The sequence below is a fragment of the Alligator mississippiensis genome, chromosome 1 (genome assembly GCF_030867095.1).
Source record: "Alligator mississippiensis isolate rAllMis1 chromosome 1, rAllMis1, whole genome shotgun sequence".
NCBI classification, from domain to species: domain Eukaryota; kingdom Metazoa; phylum Chordata; order Crocodylia; family Alligatoridae; genus Alligator; species Alligator mississippiensis.
Window position 1 is genome coordinate 483,690,988 of NC_081824.1, and position 21,974 is coordinate 483,712,961.

Consider the following 21,974-nt stretch of genomic DNA (forward strand, 5'->3'; position numbering starts at 1 on the left):
CAGGGACACGTGGCTCAGGACCATACAACCCCCACCAACAAAAGAAGAGAGCGACGGCAGCGGAGAAGAGGACCAGACAAGTGATATAGAGGACAGCCACAGTGACAACAGCAGCAGCAGCGGGTCCTCCAGTGGAAGCTGCAGTGACAATGAAGAAGAGACCAGTTGAGCAGAGTACCTGACCCCAGAAATGGCGCATGAGTAGGTGTGAAGGGAGGGCTGGTTGGAGAGACCAGAAAGGACTGGGTGCATTGTGTGTGTTTTGCACGTGGCTTCAGACATTGTAATGGGTACGGGTGGCCAGCGGGCCTTTGTACGGGTGCGCAGGTGCACAGGAGTGTGGGTGCAAGGGTGCAGGGTTTTTTTTTTTTTCTGTAACAGGATCGGTTTAGATACATACAACCATATATAGAGAGAGAAATATATTTTTACAAAAAACAAATCTCATCTCCCCTTCGTTGGGGCTGATCTCTGCCTGAGGTGTTTCTTCTTATCCCTTCCCCACAATCAAAACTTGGGGGTGAGCCTCTGGGTTCTGGACTCCCACTGTGCCCTACAAGGGACAAAGCCTGGGGGAACTCTTTGTTCAGGTCACCAGCATGGGGGTGCTTGTCTGAATGCACCACTGGTGGGTGCTGAGCAGGCAGACATCTCCCAGGGCTTCGTGCACGGCTGGCAGAAATAGAGATGCTTCTGGGTGTGGATGTGCTGATACTGGGACAGGTGGGAGAGATGGGGGAAGCTTTTCCAACACTCAGAGCACTTCCCACATGCAGAGCACTAATGTGGCTACTTCCCTGTGTGGACCAGCTGATGCCGGGTCAGGTGGGAGGATCGGCTGAAGCTCTTCCCACACTCAGAACAGTGATGTGGCTTCTCCCCTGTGTGGATGCGCTGGTGCTGGGCCAGGTGGGAGGAATGGGTGAAGGTCTTCCCACACACAGAGCACTGATGTGGCTTCTCCCCTGTGTGGATGAACTGGTGATGGGTCATGTGGGAGAGTCGGGTGAAGCTCTTCCCACACTCAGAACAGCGATGTGGCTTCTCCCCTGTGTGGATGCGCTGGTGCTCAGCTAGGTGGCAGCGTTGGGTGAATCTCTTCCCACAGACAGAGCAGTGATATGGCTTCTCCCCTGTGTGGATGAGCTGGTGCCGAATCAGACAAGAGCGGTTGGTGAAGCTCTTCCCACACGCAGAGCACTGATGTGGCTTCTCCCCTGTGTGGATGAGCTGGTGCCGGGTCAGACCGGAGCGGTTGGTGAAACTCTTCCCACAGACAGAGCACTGATGTGGCTTCTCCCCTGTGTGGATGAGCTGGTGATGGGTCAGGTGGGAGGGTCGGGTGAAGCTCTTCCCACACTCAGAACAGCGATGTGGCTTCTCCCCTGTGTGGAGGCGCTGGTGCTCAGCTAGGTGCGAGGACTGGGTGAAGCTCTTCCCACACACAGAGCACTGAAATGGCTTCTCCCCTGTGTGGATATGCTGGTGCTGTTTCAGGCTGGAGATGTAGGTGAAGCTCTTCTGACACACAGAGCACTGATATGGCTTCTCCCCTGTGTGGATGCGCTGGTGCTGTGTCAGACTGGAGCGGTTGGTGAAGCTCTTCCCACATGCAGAGCACTGATGTGGCTTCTCCCCTGTGTGGATGCGCTGGTGCTGTGTCAGGCTGGAGATGTAGGTGAATCTCTTCTGACACACAGAGCACTGATGTGGCTTCTCCCCTGTGTGGATGCGCTGGTGCTCAGCTAGGTGGGAGCGCTGGGTGAATCTCTTCCCACAGACAGAGCAGTGATATGGCTTCTCCCCTGTGTGGATGAGCTGGTGCCGGGCTAGGTGGGAGGAATGGGTGAAGCTCTTCCCACACACAGAGCACTGAAATGGCTTCTCCCCTGTGTGGATATGCTGGTGCTGTTTCAGGCTGGAGATGTAGGTGAATCTCTTCTGACACACAGAGCACTGAAATGGCTTCTCCCCTGTGTGGATGCGCTGGTGCTGTTTCAGGCTGGAGATGTAGGTGAAGCTCTTCTGACACACAGAGCACTGATATGGCTTCTCCCCTGTGTGGATGCGCTGGTGCTGTGTCAGGCTGGAGATGTAGGTGAATCTCTTCTGACACACAGAGCACTGATGTGGCTTCTCCCCTGTGTGGATGCGCTGGTGCTCAGCTAGGTGGGAGCGCTGGGTGAATCTCTTCCCACACACAGAGCACCGATGTGGCTTCTCCCTTGTGTGGATGAGCTGGTGCTGTGTCAGACTGGAGCGGTTGGTGAAGCTCTTCCCACACTCAGAGCACTGATGAGGCTTCTCCCCTGTGTGGATGTGCTGGTGCCGGGCCAGGTGGGAGGAATGGGTGAAGCTCTTCCCACACACAGAGCACTGATGTGGCTTCTCCCGTGTGTGGATCAGCTGGTGCCGGACCAGATTAGAGGACCAGGTGAAACTCTTCCCACACACGTAGCAGTAATATGGCTTCTCCCCTTTGTGGATGTGCTGGTGCTTGGTCAGGTTCCACGATTGGGCGAAGCTCTTCCCACACACAGGGCACTGATGTGGCTTCTCGCCTGTGTGGATCAGCAGATGACGGACCAGGTCAGAGGACCAGGTGAAACTCTTCCCACACACAGAGCAAGGATGACGCTTCTCCCGTGTGTGCATGCACCTGTGCCTGGCCAGGCTGGAGGGCTGCCTGAAGCTCTTCCCACACCTTGTGCAGCCGTGTGGCTGCTGCCTCCTCTGCACAGAGAGGCTGGTCAAGCTCTTCCCACACTTGGTGCTAACATGGGGCTTCTCCCCAGCATGCTTTATCTTGTGCAGAGCCAGGCGCGAGGGGCAGCTAAAACTCTTCTTGCACTCAGGGCAGGAGTGGGCTCTCCCCCTGCGCTTGGTGGTGGGCTCCTGCTTCCCTCTGAGGCCCCCCATACTGCCTTGCCTTGCATGCAGTGTCTCTCTCCAATGGGCCTTTCCTTTCTGCCTCTTCTGGTGTCTCAGCACCACAAATTCATCCCTGGACCTTGGGCTGTTTCGGGCTTGTTTCCCTTCTTCACTCCAATGCCCAAATAGAGATGGGACCTTGTTCACTGCTACATTCTCCTGCTTTTGGAGCATCCCCTGACCCTTATGCCATTGGTCTGTTGCTGAGGTCAGGGAATCCACCTCACCCATACTCCCCAGGGAAGCCCATGCTGGCTCCAGCTTTCCAGGCCCTTCCTCAGCAGCTGGCTCCTCAGTTCTGCTCAGCAACCAGGCATGTCCTGCATGGGAGGAAGAAACACCAGATTAGTCTCTGCCCTGCTGCCAAGGGGCAAGCACTGCTATTCCTTCTGCTGGGATGGGCCTCAGAGCAGGACTGGACCTTGGCACTTGTGTTTCCTCAAGAAAACTAGGTGTTTCTGCCAAAATCCCAAGTGCTGGGGTGAGGCCATGCCAGGTCCCTGTGCCAGTCTCATCTTCTCTACTCGGTGGGGTTAAGAGGCAGACTCTCACGGTTTCTGGCCCAGCTCTCAGCCCCATCACCTCAGGCCCTGCTCCAAAAAATACGTGGGACATGTGTGTTTGGACTGTACCTGAATGGCTTCATGTTTTAACAGGCTGAGGATGAGACCAGAGGGATCTGCTCAAAGGAAAAATGAGGCTCTCAAAGGGCTGCTGTATCCCACAGCACTGGTGGGTCCAGGGGCGGATGGTGCTGAGCCCTACACCTGACTGGGCTGACATGCTCCACAAGCCCCAGGGCTTTGGTGAGACCCATCTGCAATGCTTGTCCTTGATCTCTGGCAGTCCTGAAAGCAGCATCTATGTACAAGGGTGAACAGCCTCGGGGTGCATGTCCAGGACTTGTCACCAGTCAGGAGTGTGTGCTGAGCACTGCCTTACACTGCTTGGTAGCAAAACCCATCACGGTTCATGCATTATCCCTCCAAGAAATGTTCTGGGAGTGGAGGATTGAGAGCAGTGATCTGCTTCCTACCTGTTTCTGGGGCAATGTCTGGTGCAGGGAATGAGCCCATGGAGCTTTCCTCTGCTAATGAATCCCAGGCAGCCTCCACATCACAGACAGCTGCACTGGGACAAAGGCCTTGGCACGAACCCGCACACGGACTCTGGGCTGAGCCTCAGGCTTCATGACACTCGGCGCCCCAGAGAGGAAACATCACAAGGGGAGAATCTGGTACAAACAGTGGGGGGTTCGCTTCCCCCCACAACATGACATCTTCTGAATCCCACCCACTCCACCCACCCACTTCATGCGGCCTGAGACCAGGGTTACACACGACCCGTGCTCCAGGTCAACCAGACCAGGAGACACCAGGGATAGCCCCAGCCTCTCTCTTGTCCAACAAGAATGGCTGGGGGTGAAAAAGCCCAGAAGTGAGAGGCTGTGCCCATGAGGGTGAAGATAACCAGGGCAGAAGAACTGAAAGATTAGTCCTGACGAAGTCCTCATAACTACACCCTCCTAGGACTAGTTAGTGTGGTGGAGCTACTTGCGGCAGGGCAGTCTCTACGAAATGCCACGTTGTCACCCCTGAGAAAGGCGAGTGCAGAGTGCCTGAAAACCTTGACATCCACTGCCTTGTGGGTTACTCTTGGCTGGGAAAAGGATAGGGGGAGCCTACCCCAACAGAAAACTCCTGGTGAAAGCCAAGGAAGGAAAGTGTGTGGCAGGGTACACCTTGCAGCAGCTGTCACTTGAAGTAGAAAATATTGCTAAAAAAGCAGCCTCTCAAGCTGCAAAGAGAGGAATCTCTGAAGGAGCTCCAGCAGGGCCAGGGCCAGGGCTAGGGGCAGGGCCAAGCCACAGTGTCAAAAATGATCCAATGACAGGAACAAACTTAAAGGGGGTTAAGCCCTTCCCTTTTCTGTCTGTGTTTTCTAGGATGCGGACCAGCAGTGAATCCTCAAGAAGTTTCCCTGGTACAAAGAAGAGTTGAGCTTCACTGCGTTCTGCAGTCATTGTCTTGCTTGCTCGGCTGTGTTTGTGTACCGTTATTGCTGTAAGTGGCTGTGGTGTTAACTATGCTAGACAAGGAAATGTAAGTACAAGTTCTGGATGGGTTCTGGAATATCTGCAAAGTGGCTACAGAAAATGGTACATCCCTGGAGCATGGCCTCCTGGGCCTCAAACATATCAGTCACGCCAAAGACCGAGAAGGGCGGATGGACCGTTTGTTTGTATTCTCATCGTTTTGTTGGTTTCCTTTTGACGATTATCTACAATGGCACAAGCAATACACTTGAAAGAACAAGGAAAGTGTTGCCAACTGTATAAAAGGGGCAGAATTCCTGAGAACACATCTGGTCCGAAAAAGCTCTGACCATGAGATGTTTCTCTGCCATTTTAAATATCAAAGAAAACCATCATTTCAGTACTGGAAGAACTTAAAAAACGAACACATAATTATCGCTAGTGAAAAACTGTTCAGCTGGTAAGGAACTTGGGGATTAGATAATTTGGCATGAGGAAGTTACTGAACTACTGGACAAAGGAAGAGGGTGTTGTGTGCATGCTCTTACTCTGGGGAGTTGGGGCGCGGTCGTGCATTTCTACGTGAACAGCGGGAAAGCCAGAAACAAACATCTCCCACACGCAGCATGGGACACGAGGCCGGCACCACCAAACACCGCTGCTGTAATGTCTAAAGGAGCCACGTGTCAGGTTGTATTGCAGGGAGGAACTTGTAAAAATTACTATTAAAGTTTACTTGATATTAAATCAGACAAGAGGCCATGTCTATCCTTGGGGGTCTTTGGCAAAAAGACTACCGAGAGTTTCCATAGTTTGAATTTCAGGGGGTGGAACAACACCCGTCTGCACACATGACAGCACAAGCTATTTGAGGTCAGCACCCTGAAATGGCAGCACAGGGCAGGTCTGCAGTTTCCAGGCTCCCTTTCACCCTGGGCATGGAGCATTTGCGAGAGGGGAGTCGGCTGGAGGGGACAGCCACAACTCACCTGGCAGCACGTCCTCCGACCTCGAGATTGCCCCACGGTCCTCATCACAACAGACCCAGAGCTCCACCTGTCCTCCCTGGATGCAGCAGATCAAGTCAGGGGCGGGGCCTCGATATCCTGTTTGGGCAGTGGTTAGAGAGAGTTTATTCACTGGTACTGGATGCAAAATAAGCAACTGAAATTTGGGGAATGGAGCCAATGAACTCAAGGATTAGACTAAGGACTTGAAGGACAAGGGAAGATGGACATTTAGGATGAAAGGGAAGGCATAGCAGGGGGAAGAGGATGGTCCTTTTCATCCAGGTAGTGGATGTATGGTCACAGGAAGCAAACACCAGTGCAATTCCAGGCAAATGAGTGGAAATGAGTTTGGACAGGACACACTAGGCAAGAGAGGGAGGAAATGAGAATAACTGCCTAAGAAACACCTCCCGGAGCTGAAGGAACAGGCGTTACAGCATCAGTGTCTCCTGCCCCGCTGCCCCCACAGCCCTGTCTGCACTCACTCTGCACTACAGCGCTTTGCACGCTTAGCCAGGACAGCCAGGGGTACGTTACTCAGCTGACACATGACATGCAGGGATCCTGGTTTTCTCTTTAAAAATTGCAAATTCTCTCACAAAAAAAAACCCAACTGCTCCCAACCCATAGCCCCCCAGCCCCGCAATGGCCCGTGAGCAGGGAGTCAGTGAGCAGGGACTGCCAACAGGAGCCGTTTCCAGGCAGTTTGCAGGCAGGAGTGCAAGCCCCCTGCAAGGACGCGCCTGTGTTTGCGCCAGCATTGGCACAAGGTGGGCAAGCAGAAGCCAGGTCCGATTCTCCAACAGGGGAGAGAGGAAGACACGTCACTCTACAATAATGGTAAGGACGTGGCAGGCTGTCTGGCAGGGCCTCTGTGGGCTGTGCGGGGAGTGCACGGTGACCCTCGCCTGTCCCACGTGTGCTCACCTTCGGGCCCTGGAGGGGCAGGTGAGGGAGCTCCAGGTGGAGCTTAACGGGCTGAGGGAAATCAGAGCTGCCGAGGACAAAATTGACGGGAATTTCTGTTCTCTGCAGGGTCAAGTACCTAGTGGAGAGGCATCCCGGGAGGGACCCAACGCCCCAATGGTATCACGGACCGTTACCACCAGGGCCAGGGCTATTTCTGCTCCCGCAGTGTCGACCCCCGCAGTACACCTGGCGAACAGGTACGAGGCCCTGGCAGCATGGGAGGAGGAAGCAGGGGAGGATGACTCCAGAGCACCAGATGTGGCTCCACGCACGGCGCAGACTCAGCGATGCCGGAACACCCACAGGAAGAGACGCCGGGTCCTCGTCTGGGCAACTCCCTCCTGAGCGGAACGGAGGGACCCACCTGTCGCCCGGATCCCATGGCACGTGCGATTTGCTGCTTGCCTGGATTCAGGACATCACGGCCGTGATCCCAGACCTCATCCAGCCCTCTGATCACTACCCCTTGACCCCCATCCATATGGGCACGTATGACGCTTACAGAGACAGGAGCACAGGTGGTTTTCTCATCTGTTCTTCTGGTGAGCAGACATGGATGGTGCCACAAGGCCTGCATCAGAGAGGTCAACCGGCAGCTTCGGACCTGGTGTTACCTGGCAGGTTTGGATTCCTCGACCACGGCTCACACTTCCACACGGGAGACATGCTAGGGCAGAGCAGGCTAAATCTTTCCCTGAAAAGTAAGCATGCATTTCTCTTCCAGGTTGACTGATCTTGTACAGCGAGCTTTAAACCTAGGTTCGTCGGTGGATGGGGATGCAGAGGTCAACTGGTGACTTCGGAGCTGGTGTTACCGGGCGGCTTTGCATTCCTCCACCATGGCCCGCCCTTCTGCGCAGCAAACATGCTAGGGTGGATCAGGCTAAATCTCTCCCTGAAAGGTAAGCGTGCGTTTCTCTTCCAGGTTGGCTGAAGTTCTACGGCGAGCTTTCAACCGAGGTTCGTCGGTGGATGGGGATGCAGAGGTACAGGAGGACACTTCGACGTCAAGGCGGAGGAACACCCTTCTCAACACAGCAGCTGAAAGGGATCTTGGGAGTCAACATACACTCCAAGATGAACATGGGGTGACAGTCAGTAAGGCTAACCGGACCTTGTTGTGCATGCACAGATGCATCTCAGGCAGGTCCAGGGAGGTGATCCTCCCCTCCGTGCGGCGCTGGTCAGGCCACAGCTGGAGTACTGCGTCCAGTTCTGGGCGCCGCACTTCAGAGGGATGTGGCTAACCTTGAGAGGGTCCAGAGAAGGGCCACTCACATGGTGAAGGGGTAGCAGGGCAGGCCCTACTAAGACAGACTAAACGGCCTGAATCTATTCAGCCTGCACAAGAGAAGACTGAGAGGAGATCTGGTGGCCCTCTATGAACTCACCAGTGGGGACCAGCGGAAAATAGGTGCAGCTCTGCTCCCCGAGCCCCACCTGGGATAACAAGGAACAACAGCCACAAATTGATTGAGTAGGTTCAGGCTTGATATCAGGAGGTCATGAGCAGAAGACACTTGAAAACCAGGGAGAAGACAACACTTCAGAGCTCACATGGCTGCAGGGAGAGGCAAGAACCACAGCTTTACCCAGGGAAAGGAGGGCTTGGTAGTTCGTCAGCATCTGGTCCTGGTAAAGCCCCTTGTCCTCCTCTTCCAGCAGATCCCACTCCTCCCGTGTGAAATACACTGCCACATCCTCGAACACCTTCCGGAGCTGCAGGCACAAGCGTTACAGCATCAGTGTCTCCTGCCCCCGCTGCCCTGTCTGTACTCGCTCTACTACAAGTATTTGCACCTTAGCCACGGATGCAGCTGTGGACATAGGAGCTCGTGTGTCGGCCTCAGCCCAGCTCAACACGCTCCATTTCCTCGGCCCTTGGAGGCAGCCCAGGCAGCACATTTAGAGGCAGGGAGCCCAGCTCCAGGGACTCTGCCCAGGCCTTCCCGTGCCAGCACCCCTGGCTCTCTGCACCTGGGAGCGCGCGCCTGCTAATGCAGCCTGGGGGGTTTGCAACTGTCACCAGAGACGTCTCACTCTTCAGGTCTCTGCTCCCCAAACTCTTGACAGCACCCCGGCTCCTCCTGGGCTCTGCCCCAGCTGCACTCCCACCCCCACCTCCAGCTGGTGCCCTGCTCACCTCCATGCTCTGCCCCTGCTTCGCCGGCCTGCCCTGCCCCTCTTGCAGCTGGCCCGGCCCAGGTGTCAGGGAGCTGCTCTGTCCCCGTCTCCCTGGGGAGGGTCTCTGCGGCTCCAGGTTCACAGGCTGTTCCTCTGGAGGCTGCTGATCCGCTCGGCTCAGGGTCCCGGCGCCTGTGGGTGGAAGAGAGTGCACAGGTGAGTCCTGGGGTGGGGGCAGGGGAAAGCCCTGCTCGTCCCCTGCACTGGCCTGGGGTGAAGGGAGCTGGAGGCTGCAGTGTGTGGAAGAGGGGGGAGAAGGGAGATTCATCGTGCCACCGCTCTTCCTAACAGACCTCCACAGGCACGAGGCTGGAGATGAGCCCAGCGCCGGTGGAGATCACAGCGCCGCGTCCGAGCCGGCAGGGACATCGCTGCTGGGGGAGACGCCGCCGCGATGTTGGTGCTGTCACATTCACATTTTCAGGGGGGAAGCGGGGAAACGCACAGCACGGACATGTGAAATGCTGCCGGGGCACCGGGAGAACAACAGCCCGGACGTGTCGGAGCACAGACCCGCCGAGCAGCTCTGGCAGAGATCTGGGGACGCGCCCGGCCCGGGGCACTTACTTGAGAAGCGTCCACGTGCCGACAGCGCCCAGGTCTGCCTGTCCCGGGGCTGCAGCAGGACGGAGGCCTGGGGGAATGTAAGGAGTGACCTAGAAAGCAGTGCCCGAAGACGAAGCAGAAGAGAATGCTATGTGACGAATGCCCATCTGCAATGATAAGGAGCAGACAGTCCTAGATAAAGGGGGCTTGAAAACAAAAAGAAAAAACAGGGAACTGAGTTAAAAGGGCTCATTAGAATACTAAAAATCACGCCCCTGGGTGGGGAAGTATGCTAATGAAACACACATGTATGTAAATGAGATACATGGCTAAAACACAGGTATAGAGACACGCTCAGTAAAGAACTTCTTGCGTCACTCATAAGCTATCAGCAAACAAGTATGCTTATGAAGGCTCAAAAACTCCTGTATAAGAGATGCTTAGATTAGTGATCTGGTGTGCTTGTGCGAGCAGAATAATTTCACGTAAGCTTTTATTGCTAGCAGTAAACCTTTGTACTTTCACCCCTGGTATCTTTATTGGCCTTTGCATACCGGGCACGATCCCAGACTCGAGCTGGGGCACGACAGGGGGACGGCACCGGCACCGGCACCGACCGGCTGGAAGTCACGGGGACTCCCACATCCCCTCCCCTGCACCAGCCGCAGCGCAAGGGGGACAAGGAGGCCTGCACCGGCCTCGCATTGGTGGATATTATTACAACACGGATCGTTAGCACGGCAATGACATCACCGACTGTGACCGCGGCCGCACGGCAAGAGCCAACAGCCGTAGAGCGTGTGTGCGGGGAGCTGCGAGGAAGACGCGGGACCGCGACCCGCCAGACAGACCACAGGCCGTTCCAGCCGCCCAGGCCTGCCCCCGACCCCTCGCCTGCGCCCGGCTCCGGGGCCTCGCTGGCTCGCTGCCCCCGCCCGTGCAGCACGTGCTGTGTGCCCCGCCCCGCCCCGCCCTCTACTTGTGGGGGCACTCGTGCTCTCTGGGGCCCGTGGGACCTCGCGCACCGAGCAGGCGGGCAAGGACCTGGCTCCGGGCGGGGCGGGGCGGGGCGGGGGCCCCTCTTTGGGACACGGGGCAGCTCGTGCTCCGGCCCGGGCGCTTCCCCACCGCCCGCCCGCGGCCCCGCCTCGCCCCTCACACGCACGGGGGCCCGGGGACGGATCCACGTGTCCCGGGGGGGGCGTGCAGCGCTCTCCCCGTGGGGGAGGCTCATCGGAGGGTAGGGTGGGGCGGGTCTCGCTGTCCGCACACGCGTGCTCGGCGCTCCTGCGGGGGGCGGGGCCCCGGCTCTTCCCAGGGCGCTTTGCGGCCGGGGCGGGGCTAGGTCTCCTTCCTCCCGCCAGGTGCAGACGGCAGAGCGGCCGGCTCGTGTCCGATTTGCATATGCAAATCCGACCCGTGCAACGATTGGAGGAAGGGGCAGAGCCCCGCCCCCGGCAGCAGGACGCGGCGGGCGGGCGGGAGGGGCCGGGTCCGCGTGCGCTTCCGCCGCAGCCGCTCGTCCCGGCCGGGGCCGCCCCGGGCTGTGGGGGGGGCGGGCCCCGCGCGGGGGGGGGGCACCTGGGGTCCCGGCCTTGTCCTCGCGGCGCCGCCGCGGTCCCAGCCGGGTGCGAGGTCGGACCCAAAGCTGGAGCCCGTGGCAGCCGTGGGCTTCCCCTTCCCGGCGGGAGCTGCAGGAGCAGGACCCAGGAGGGGCTGAGGGTGCAGAAGTGCCTCGTGTCGTCCAGACCGGAAACCTTGCTTTTCCTTTTCAGGCTGGCAGAGTTGCAGCCTGTAAGACTGCTTGGGGCTCCCCCGGCCCAACACACCCATTGCCTGCCCCACAGCCTGGGCTGCTGGGCCCTGGGGGTGGGGGGCAGCGGGTTGGGAGTGAGGGGCACTGGGTTGGGACTGGCCATGGGTGTATACAAATGGGTCCTGACACACGAAGGGTTGAGAACCCCTGAAATGGGACATTTTAAGAGCTGAGGCACCAGGGAAGAGCCCCTCTGGGTACGCCGTGACAGCCAGCCAGCACCAGGGAGCCCGGGGCAGCGGTCTCTACAGCTGAGCCCAGCAAGGCCTCTCCCGCTGCCTAGGACTGGGGAGCACAGAGGGTCTCTGCAGCCGATGCCAGCAGGGTCCCCCCAGCCCATCAGTTTGGCAGGAGTGAGCTGCACACCTGGCTGCTGATTATGTGTGTTAGTGTGAGGGGAGGCAGAAGCCGGGATGGATTTGCAGCTTACAAATGACCTGAATCAGAGGCACAGCACAGGTTTTTTCGATTCCACACTCATTTGATAGGTTTGAATTGAAGGATATGCACAGACCAGACTATTAAATAGAGAGAGTCTTTTGCATACCAAGTGCAGAGGGGCAGCGTGGTGGGAAGAGGGACAGTGCTGGGAGAGGGGATGCAAGCCAAGACCCCCCCACACAAAGGGGACACAGCAGCTAATCCAGTTAATCAGAGAAGACTGCACAGTCCCTGTGTGGACCGTGCATAACACAACCCAGCCTGCATTTGATTTCTGGTTGCACAACTCCATGTTCAGGTTTGTGTTGCAGTGTTGGGTGTAAGGACAGCTGCTCTGAGGCCAGCACTGGGAAGTCCAGGGAGGTGAAAGTGTCCTGCCACAGGCCTTTGTCTCTTCCTGGACCAGATGTTGGAGCGGGGTTGATTCAGTCTTTCCTGGAGGGATTGCACCATCTGGCAGTGTAGACAGCAGCGGGGCACTGTAAGCAGGGGATGCCGTATAAGAACAGTAGAGGCCCAGATGGATGACCCTCTGATGCCACGATCCATGTTGTGTGGCTCAGTGACGATGTGGTGTGCATTGAGGAGGGAGCAGTGTTTGCATCAGGCTCCGTTGCAAGGCCTGGTGCCTTGGTGAGAATGGGCTGCGTGGTAGCCAGGACATGTCCGTGCCCCATAGGACACTGAATTGGCCCTCCTTTGCCAGGAGGAGGTGGAGGTCATTAATGGTGTGTCCTGGCTGATGAGGACTCAGTGGGGCCAGGCAGGGAAGGTAGATGCTGCTGCTGCGATCCAAGCACCGCCATGGTGATTCACCCCCTGCCCACGCAGCAGCAGCGGGAAGCACAAGTCTGTGCCACAACCCCCGCTGTGGGCAAGGGCTCCTCGCCATGGTGGCACTCGGCTCGTGGCACCACCACCAAGCTGTCCCACCCTGCTCTGTCCTGCCACGCCGCGTCCTGCTCTCTGCCATGGAGGCCTCAGGAGGTGGGCAGCAGGACCGGGAGCCTGAGCCCGCAGCTGGCAGCCCTCCCTACCACCCCGTGGGCTGTGCTGCACTAGTCAGCACCTCCCTCAGGCTGCAGCCACGGCCAGGGTGCCGCGGAGCAGGCAGGGCTGGGCTGGGCAGAGTGCTGTGGGTGAGGACTGAGGGGACCAGCAGTGCCAGCAGGGCTGTACATAGGGAGTGAGTCCCCAGCAGGGCCAGGTGACTGTGGGGGGAGTGTGGGGCAGCAGCAGGGCTGGGGGACTATGGGTTGGGAGCAATTTTTTTTTTCTTTTATGAGAGAACTTGCAGTTTTCAAACAGACAAAACCAGGATCCTGCATGTCACGTGTCAGCTGAGTAGCGTACCCCTGTCTGTCCTGGCTAAGCGTGCAAAGGGCTGTAGTGCAGAGTGAGTGCAGACAGGGCCGTGGGGGCAGGGGGCAGCGGGGCAGGAGACACTGATGCTGTAACGCTTGTGCCTGCAGCTCCGGGAGGTGTTTGAGGACGTAGCAGTGTATTTCATACGGGAGCAGTGGGAGCTGCTGGAAGAGGAGAACAAGGGGCTTTACCGGGACCAGACGCTGAGGAACTACCAAGCCCTCGTTTCCCTCGGTAAAGCTCTGGTTCTTGCTTTGCCCTCGAGCCATGTGAGCTCTGCAGTGTTGTTGTCATCTTCATAGTTTCATAGCTGGTCGGGTCGGAAGGGTCCTAAGCAGATCATCAAGTCCGACTTTCCTGCCCATGCCAGGGGGGATGCTGGGATAACACGACCCCGGCTAGGTGATTGCCTAGCCTTCTTTCGAAGGCCCTGAGGGTTGGAGCGAGCACCACTTCCCTTGGAAGTTGGTTCCAGCTCCTCGCCGCCCTGACAGTGAAGTAGCGCCTCCCGATGTCTAGCTTGAATCTACTCTCAGTCAGCTTATGGCTGTTGTTCCTTCTTACCCCGGTAGTGCTCGGGGGAACAGGGACTCTTCCATGGCCTGCTGGTCCCCCTTGGCAAGTTTATAGGCATCCACCAGATCCCGTCTCAGCCTTCTCTTGTGGAGGCTGAACAGGTTCAGGTCCCATCGCCTCTCTTCGTAGGGCCTGCCCTCCGGCCCCCCGATCATGTGAATGGCCTCCTCTGGACCCTCTCCATGCTGTCCACATCCCTCCTGAAGTGCGGTGCCCTGAACTAGATGCAATACTCCAACTGTGGCCTGACCGTGTCCCCACACTGTCGCCCCATGTTCATTTTGGCATCAATACTGACTCCAAGATCCTTTTCTGCCTTCTTCCTGGTATTAACACTTTCATCCTCATGAACGTTTGGGCGGGGGATTATGTCCCTTTGCTCCCCACAGCTCTGTCCATGAACAGACCTCTCAGACCTCATACTTGTATATATTCCTCCTTCATTTTATCCAGCTACCTTCCCTGGAGTCTTTCCCCTTAATAACATGATTTCCCTTTGCCTTCTCACAATGATCATATCATTTGCCATTCATTGTGCCTCAAAATGCACTAACAGCCATTCCTTGGGCAGTTATTCTGATTTCCTCCCTCTCCTCCTAGTGTGTCCTCTTGAAACTCATTTCCACTCATTTGCCTGGAGTTGCACTGGTGTTTGCTTTCCTATGACCATATGTCCAGTACCTGGATGAAAAGGACCATCCTCTTCCCCCTGCTATGCCTTCCCTTTCATCCTAAATGTCCATTCTCCCTTGTCCTTCAAGTCCTTAGTATAATCCTTGAGTTCATTGCCTCCATTCATCAAATTTCAATTACTTATTCTGAATACAGTACCAGTGAATAAATTCTCTTTAACCACTGCCCAAGCAGGATATCGAGGTCCCACACCTGACTTGATCTGCCGCATCCAGCGAGAACAGGTCGAGCTCTGGGTCTGTGATGATGTGTACTGTGGGGCAATCTTGAGGCCAGAGGACCTGCTGTCAGGTGAGTTGTGGCTGTCCCCTCCACCCAGCTCCCCTATCAAAAATGCGTTGTGCCCAGGGTGAAAGGGAGCCTGGAAACTGGAGACCTGTCCTGCGCTGCCATTTCAGGGTGCTGACCTCAAATAGCTTGTGCTGTCACGTGTGCAGACAGGTGTTGTTCCACGCCCTGAAATTCAAAGAGTCAGTAGTCTTTTTGCCAAAGACCCCCAAGGATTGACATGGCCCCTTGCCCATTTAGTATCAGGTAAAGTTTAATAGTAATTAAATAGTAATTTAATAGGGCCTGAGATGATGGGGCTGAGAGCTGGGCCAGAAACCCTTGTGAGTCTGCAGCTTAACCCCACCGAGTAGGGAAGATGAAACTGGCACAGGGACCTGGCACTGCCTCACCGCCGGCACTTGGGCCTTTGGCAGAAATACCTAGTTTTCTAGAGAAAACACAAGTGCCAAGTCCTGTCCTGCTCTGAGGCCCATCCCAGCACAGGGAATAGCAGTGCTTGCCCCTTGGCAGCAGGGCCGGGACTAATCTGGTGTTTCTTCCTCCCATGCAGGACATGCCTGGTTGCTGAGCAGAACCGAGGAGCAGGGTCCTGAGGAAGGGCCTGGAAAGCTGGAGCCACCATGGGCTTCCCTGGGGAGTATGGGTGAGGTGGATTCCCTGAGCCCAGCGAAGGACCAGTGGCACAAGGGTCAGGGGATGCCCCAAAAGCAGGAGAATGTAGCAGTGAACGAGGTCCCATCTGTAGTTGGGCGTTGGAGTGAAGAAGGGAAAGAAGCCCGAAACAGCCCAAGGTGCAGGGATGAATATGTCATGCTGAGACACCAGAAGAGAACGAAAGGAAAGGCGCACTGGAGAGAGACACTGCATGCAAACCAGGGCAGTGTGGAGGAGCTGGTAGTGAGGCAGGAGCTCGCTACCAAGCCCAGGGGGAGAGGCCACTCCTGCCCTCAGTGCAGGAAAAGCTTTAGTTGCCCCTCGCGCCTGGCTCTGCACAAGATAAGACATGCTAGGAAGAAGCCCCATGTATGTGCCACATGTGGGAAGCGCTTCACCTGCCTCTCGACCCTGGCTGCTCACCACCAGGTCCATTCTGGACAGCTCCCCCACCGCTTCACCAAAAGGGGGAAGAGCTTTGTGTGCAGCTTGGAGCTGCTCAAAAAACAACATGTGCACAGGAAGAAGCGTCAGTACTGCTGTGTCACATGTGGTAAGACCTTCACCCATTTCTTCTCGCTGGTTCAGCACTGTCGGATGCACTTGGGGAGGAAGACGCACCGCTGCAACAAGTGCAGGAAGAACTTCATCAGCTGGCAAAAGTTGTCCCAGCACCGGTGTGTGCAGAAGAGGCAGCAACCACACTGCTGCACAAAGTGTGGGATGAGCTTCAGGCAGCCCTGCAGCCTGGCCAGGCACAGGTGCATGCACACACGGGAGAAGCCACATCGTTGTTCTGTGTGTGGGAAGAGTTTTGCTCAGTCCTCCACCCTTACCCTGCACCAGCTCATCCACACAGGGGAGAAGCCACATCAGTGCTCTGAGTATTGGAAAAACTTCCCCCATCTCTCCCATCTGTCCCAGTATCAGCACATCCACACCCAGAAGCATCTCTAATTCTGCCAGCCGTGCAGGAAGCCCTGGGAGATGTCTGCCTGCTCAGCACCCACCAGTGGTGCATTCAGACAAGCACCCCCATGCTGGTGACCTGAACAAAGAGTTCCCCCAGGCTTTGTCCCTTGTAGGGCACAGTGGGAGTCCAGAACCCAGACACTCACCCCCAAGTTTTGATTGTGGGGAAGGGGTAAGAAGAAACACCTCAGGCAGAGATCAGCCCCAACGAAGGGGAGATGAGATTTTTTTTTTTTGTAAAAATATATTTCTCTCTCTATATATGGTTATATGTATCTAAACCGATCCTGTTACAGAAAAAAAAAACCCTGCACCCTTGCACCCACACTCCTGTGCACCTGCGCACCCGTACAAAGGCCCGCTGGCCACCCGTACCCATTACAATGTCAAGCCACGCACACAACACACAAAATGCACCCAGTCCTTTCTGGTCTCTCCAACCAGCCGTCCCTTCACACCTACTCATGCCCCGTTTCTGGGGTCAGGTACTGTGCTCAACTGGTCTCTTCTTCATTGTCACTGCAGCTTCCACTGGAGGACCCGCTGCTGCTGCTGTTGTCACTGTGGCTGTCCTCCATACCACTTGTCTGGTCCTCTTCTCCGCTGCCGTCGCTCTCTTCTTTTGTTGGTGGGGGTTGTATGGTCCTGAGCCACGTTTCCCTGTGCCAGATAGTGTTTGCTGCATCTTCTCCATGTGATGAGGAGATGATCTTTGTATCAGGCTTGGAGCCTATGCATTCCCCATCATGAATTAAAAGCAGATAGTAGTCCCAGGGGAAGAAGTGCCTTAATGATAGGGTGACCTCCCCCAGACCGCTGTCTTCAAATGACACCCAGGGACTTTCCTTGGCTGCCTCCCAGCTTTCTCCTTCCTCCTGGTCCAGGGCTTCTGGCACATGAGCCCCTGAGTTGCAGGGAGGAGTTCATTTATGGCTGAGGAAGCATTCCCTACACTCCTCCCTGACCTCGCCTTTCCTCACCAGCACATCAGCCCTCTCCCAGACCTGCCCATGCCCAGTGGGGTCTGCCAGGAGCTGCTACTGCCACCCTATTAGCCTTTTTTACCTGCTCTTTGTTAGACCCTGCCTCTATGCGATGCCCAACAAGTAGGGAGGAAATGGATCGATGCACGCATTGCTCGTCAACAGCTTTATTCCAAGTGGAGACATTTTTGGGCCAGCTTCAACAAATTGGGGAGCTGCAGTGAACATTATCTCTTTTCATATTTATATACCTTGGTTTTTACTCATTAACATTTACCCCACCTTTGCTCCACCCTTAGTCCTTCCCATCTTAAGCTCCACCTTTGTCTACTGCTTACTTTATTAGCACGCAGTTGCCTTTGCACATCACTCATTTACATGTCTTTTTGCTATGAGCGCATGCTAAAAACCCTGACCTCTGCTTCTCTCCATCACTTGAAGTTTCTTGCTGATGTCTTCACCATCTCCAAGGTCTTGCTTGTGCTTTATCTCCTCATGATAGCTAGAGGTCTACATCTTGTTTCTTGTACGCAGTGAGCTATATATTGTACAACAGTACTCTACTGTTAGAAAAATGCTTGCCTAAGTGTCTTGCAGTGTTACTTTTAACATACCATTCAGCTTTTTGGTCAGCAGCTCTGCTAAGCCTTTTATTCAGCTGCAAATCCAATGCTCCCCAAGACCCAAATACTGTCACCCTGACACTCTTCCCTCCCTCCCTTTTTTGCATTCTCTCATGACATCCCTGCTAGCAAAGCCCCTGTAGTGAATATGGTACCTTGTGGTTATTGTCTGTGTCCTCTGCAGAACTGTGCTGTGGGAATCCTCAACCCTTTCCAGGGCAGATGTCTCTCTCACTTCCCAGACCCTTGTCTTTCAGAAGATTCACTGTTGTGCAGAGCTTGTTGCGAAGCCTCAGGAGCAGGAGTTGGTCCCACTCAGGGCTTCACTCCCCTGTCCCGCTGTGCAGCCAGGACCCTGCCGTGTTGAATGAACCCTGGGCAGGAGGCAGTAGAGTCCCTTACGTGAGTGCAGTGTGGTTGGAGGGGTGAAGGAGGTGCAGCTGGTGGCAGGTCCTCTCTCCCCTCTGGAAGTATAAAAATATTCTCCTGGTGAAGTGCAGCACATTGTAATCTCCCACTCAGAGTACTGAGGCCTTCCTGAAAGTTCCACAGCCATTTGACTCCATCATAATCCTTGGGACATATACTGCTGCACAGATGCCCAAATCACCCCCGTATCCCTCAGGTAACTGCCCCCTGGCAGGGAGTGTGGCCCTACCACTGCTTCCCCAAGAGAGGGAGGATTGCAGGGAGGGGAGACCTCCCTCCCTGGGAGTCGCTGAGCTGTTCCAGCGTGTGGAAGGCAGGGGAGCACGTTCACACAGAGGTAGCTGGGCTGCACACATGGGCTTCTGCTGAGATAGCTGCTTGTGGCTCCTCCGAAGGCAGGCAGCAAGCAAGACGGGCATGAGCCAGAGACCCTAGGACCAGATGCTGTGGGCAGAGGTGAGAGACAAGAGCCCACATAGCCGAGCCTTTCCACTGGAGGAAGTTGCAGGACTCTGTTCTCCTGGGACAGGAGCAGGACGTGAGACTACTGTGCCACGCCTGGCTATGAGTAAAGGCATCAGTGGGGAGCAAAGCCTTTGGCAGAGGGGCTGGGGTGGGACGTGGGGAGGCTGCTGAAGGGCCTGGTGTTGCTGCCACTGCCCATGAGTGCCCTTGCTAGCTCCCCTGGATGGAGAGAGCAGGAGGGTGCTGAGGGCTGCAGGGCACAGGGAGACTGGAGGGTAAGAGGAGTGGTGCAGTGACTAAGGGAAGCCCTCCCCTCCTTCGCCCCATGGATGGTAGATCCCTTCTTAGAGCTACATCCCCGCTGTTTTCTCCTCTGTGCTGTCCCTCCTTGACTCCTTCATGACCTGCTCTGTCCTCTGGAACATCATCTCTATGGCAGTCGTTATTGTTTTTGGTTTTTTTTTCGATAAAAACATTTTATTAGAAAACCAGACCGCAACAAAGGGCTCAAAACGACCTGCAGGGGAAGCGCTGTGACCACGTAGGCGGGCTACCCAGGGCAGGGGAGACATCTTGATCCTGAATGTGAGCCCCCCACTTTTGCTTGAGGAGGAGCAATGGGGGAGGTGGAGAGGAGAAAAGTGCCAAGTTTAAAGGAAGAGGCAGCACGCAGGCGAGCGATGATTTTGGATTGCTTTGGAGCAGCGAGTGAATCGTCTAAGCCCTTGAATACCAGCATGAAGACAGCGATTGGTGAGATGGCAGAGGGCGTGGCGGAGGAGGAGGTCGGGGAGTGGGCTACGATTGGCCGAAGAGGCAAAGTGGTACCTTCGGAGAAGGGGAAGACTGGTGGTACTGGTACCAGAAGTTTCTGGAGAGGGGGTAGCCCCAAGGCAGGAAGAGAGGCGGAGCTATGCAGGGAACAGGGATCCTGCGGGGATGTTTCTGGAACCTTCCTATCCTTTGTGGGGAAAAGGAGACCCACGGAGAACAGTGAAACTGCATGTTAAAGCCACCCTGAATCCCGAGGGAGTGAAGGGGCAGACCACTATGTTGAGAGCAGACTTTATGAACAAGATTCGGTTTCAGGAGTTGCAAGTGAACCCAAGAGACTTAAGTTGTGTGGTGGCTTTTGATAATTTCCGCCACTGGAACTTTACTTTCTGGAGGAGAGAGGCGTACTCTGCCTTCTGGGCTCAGTACGCTGAAGTGGCAGACAAGGAGGAATTGCAGGGGCTGCGTTTAGAAACTGGTCAAAAGTACCGGGAGAGGGCCTTATATATCAAGATGTATTCAGATGAGCTAGAGCAGGAAGATATGAGAAGGTGGCTGGAGGGGCGGGTCGAAAAGATCCTGGATATCCAGCGTGTCCTGGACCAGTGGCAGATCTGGACCGGGGCATGGAAAGCCAGAGTGGTCCTAGAAGAAGATCTGAGACAGCCCGGTGAGGTGAGGCACCTGCCCTCCCTAGTGTCCATAGGGGCCAACCACGGATATGTGACGTACCACGGCCAGCTGAAGCTGTGTAGCAGGTGCGGCGTGGAGGGCCACATAGCTGCCTTCTGTAGTCTGACGGTTTGCTACAGGTGTGGCGGCATGGGGCACCGGGCCAAAGCCTGTAAGGAAAAAGTGGAGTGCACCTTGTGTGGAGGTGAGGGGCACCTGCAGCGCCAATGCCCCCTGTCCTACGCCAACAAGGCACGAGAGTCTCACGCAACAGGGGAGAGGAGCGGAGAAACTCCGGGAGACGAGGAGACCAACATTTTAGACACAGGCACCCGCATAGTCGAGGAAACACCAGAGGTGGAGCGGAGAAGCGACGTGATCGAGACAGCCTGCCAACTCACTGTCGGAAGAAGAGCAAGAGATGGAAGAAGAGCAGAGCGAGGGAGAGGGTGAGGAGACACAAATATCTGAGCCAGCAGACATGGACCTGGAACTGGCTGGGGATCAGGGGAAAGAGGCTTCTTCGGTGAAAAGAAAGAAGAAACGGAGTGCAAAGCCAAAGAACAAGCGGCTAGAGGTGGAAAGGGGAAAGGTCCAGGAGACAGAAGGAGGAATGCTGGAAACAGCAGTGGGAACGAGCGGGAAGATGCCTGTGAAGGAACAAAAGGTTGAGGAAGGGGAAGGGGAGGAAAGTGGTAGTTACCTGAGCCCCTCTGCGATTGACCTTTTGGTCAGGACTACAGGGATGCAGAAAGGTGGTGGAGACACCTGAGATTTAAATAGCAACATGGACGACATCTGATGCAGGGTTTACTCTTCTGGAAAACAGCCTGGATGGCATTGACCGTGGCATATTTAAATGTGTGAAATTTATACGGGAAGCAGAGATGGGAAACAATGTCAAAAACCTTAAGGGACCTGCACACACAAGTGTTGTGCTTGCAAGCGTGCGGGATCCCATGGGGGAGGAATTATAAATATTTGGAAGAGCAATGGGGGGTTGGACCATCGTGGTGTGGGGGTTCAAATGAGAACAAATCAGCGGGAGTGGGAATGCTGGCAAGGGAAGGCGGTTGGAAAATCAAAGGCCAGCAGGCCTTTGAAGAGGGGAGACTACAGAAAGCAGTGGTGGAGGTGAAGGGCGAGGATGTGACTGTGTACGATGTCTACGCCCCAGCCGAGGATGCGGAGCAGATGGCCTTTTTGCATAAATTGAGGATGTGTGTGGGGGGGTGGAGGACCGCGGATTGTGCTGGGGGATTTTAATTGCATTGTTGAGGAGGGTGGGCGGATTGGGATAGGGCAGGGGGTCAGGATGGGTAGTACGGGGAAGTGGCTGTGGGGGTGGATTAAAGACGAGGGGCTCCAGGACATTTGGGAAGGGTCAGGGGTGTTTACTAGAGTGGATCCGGGAGGACGGGGGCAATCTAGGATCGATTTTGTGCTGGTGTCGGAAGGGTTGGAGAGCCGCAGGAAGCGACTGATCGACATGAGTTTCTCAGATCATTGCGTGCTGTGGGTAGAGGTGGGCATTGGGCAGGGGCT

The 21,974-nt window shown here is 55.8% G+C and overlaps 2 protein-coding genes across 2 annotated transcripts; one reads left to right on the top strand and one right to left on the bottom strand.

Moving 5' to 3' along the window:
* Positions 1-407: 407 nt before the first annotated feature.
* Positions 408-8,666, bottom strand: LOC132249235 (zinc finger protein 420-like). The gene is made up of 3 exons (XM_059723787.1): positions 8,538-8,666; positions 5,956-6,072; positions 408-3,251 (listed from the first exon to the last, which is right to left on the bottom strand). Exons 1-3 carry the CDS (start codon positions 8,569-8,571, stop codon positions 790-792), a joined length of 2,613 nt encoding a protein of 870 aa, XP_059579770.1. The 5' UTR covers positions 8,572-8,666; the 3' UTR covers positions 408-789.
* Positions 7,043-8,535, top strand: LOC132249240 (uncharacterized). Its single transcript, XM_059723806.1, has 2 exons — positions 7,043-7,646; positions 7,871-8,535. The coding sequence occupies exons 1-2, from the start codon at positions 7,184-7,186 to the stop codon at positions 8,035-8,037; spliced, it is 630 nt and encodes a 209-aa protein (XP_059579789.1). The 5' UTR covers positions 7,043-7,183; the 3' UTR covers positions 8,038-8,535.
* Positions 8,667-21,974: the final 13,308 nt, after the last annotated feature.

Coding starts and splice junctions, on each gene's coding strand:
- LOC132249240 (XM_059723806.1), top strand. CDS start 7,184: ATGACTCCAGAGCACCAGATGTGGCTCCACGCACGGCGCAGACTCAGC. Junction 7,647..7,870: donor GCTAAATCTTTCCCTGAAAA/GTAAGCATGCAT, acceptor TTTCTCTTCCAG/GTTGGCTGAAGTTCTACGGC.
- LOC132249235 (XM_059723787.1), bottom strand. CDS start 8,571: ATGCTGACGAACTACCAAGCCCTCCTTTCCCTGG. Junction 6,073..8,537: donor CCAAGCCCTCCTTTCCCTGG/GTAAAGCTGTGG, acceptor CTGCCCAAACAG/GATATCGAGGCCCCGCCCCT. Junction 3,252..5,955: donor GTCGGAGGACGTGCTGCCAG/GTGAGTTGTGGC, acceptor CCTCCCATGCAG/GACATGCCTGGTTGCTGAGC.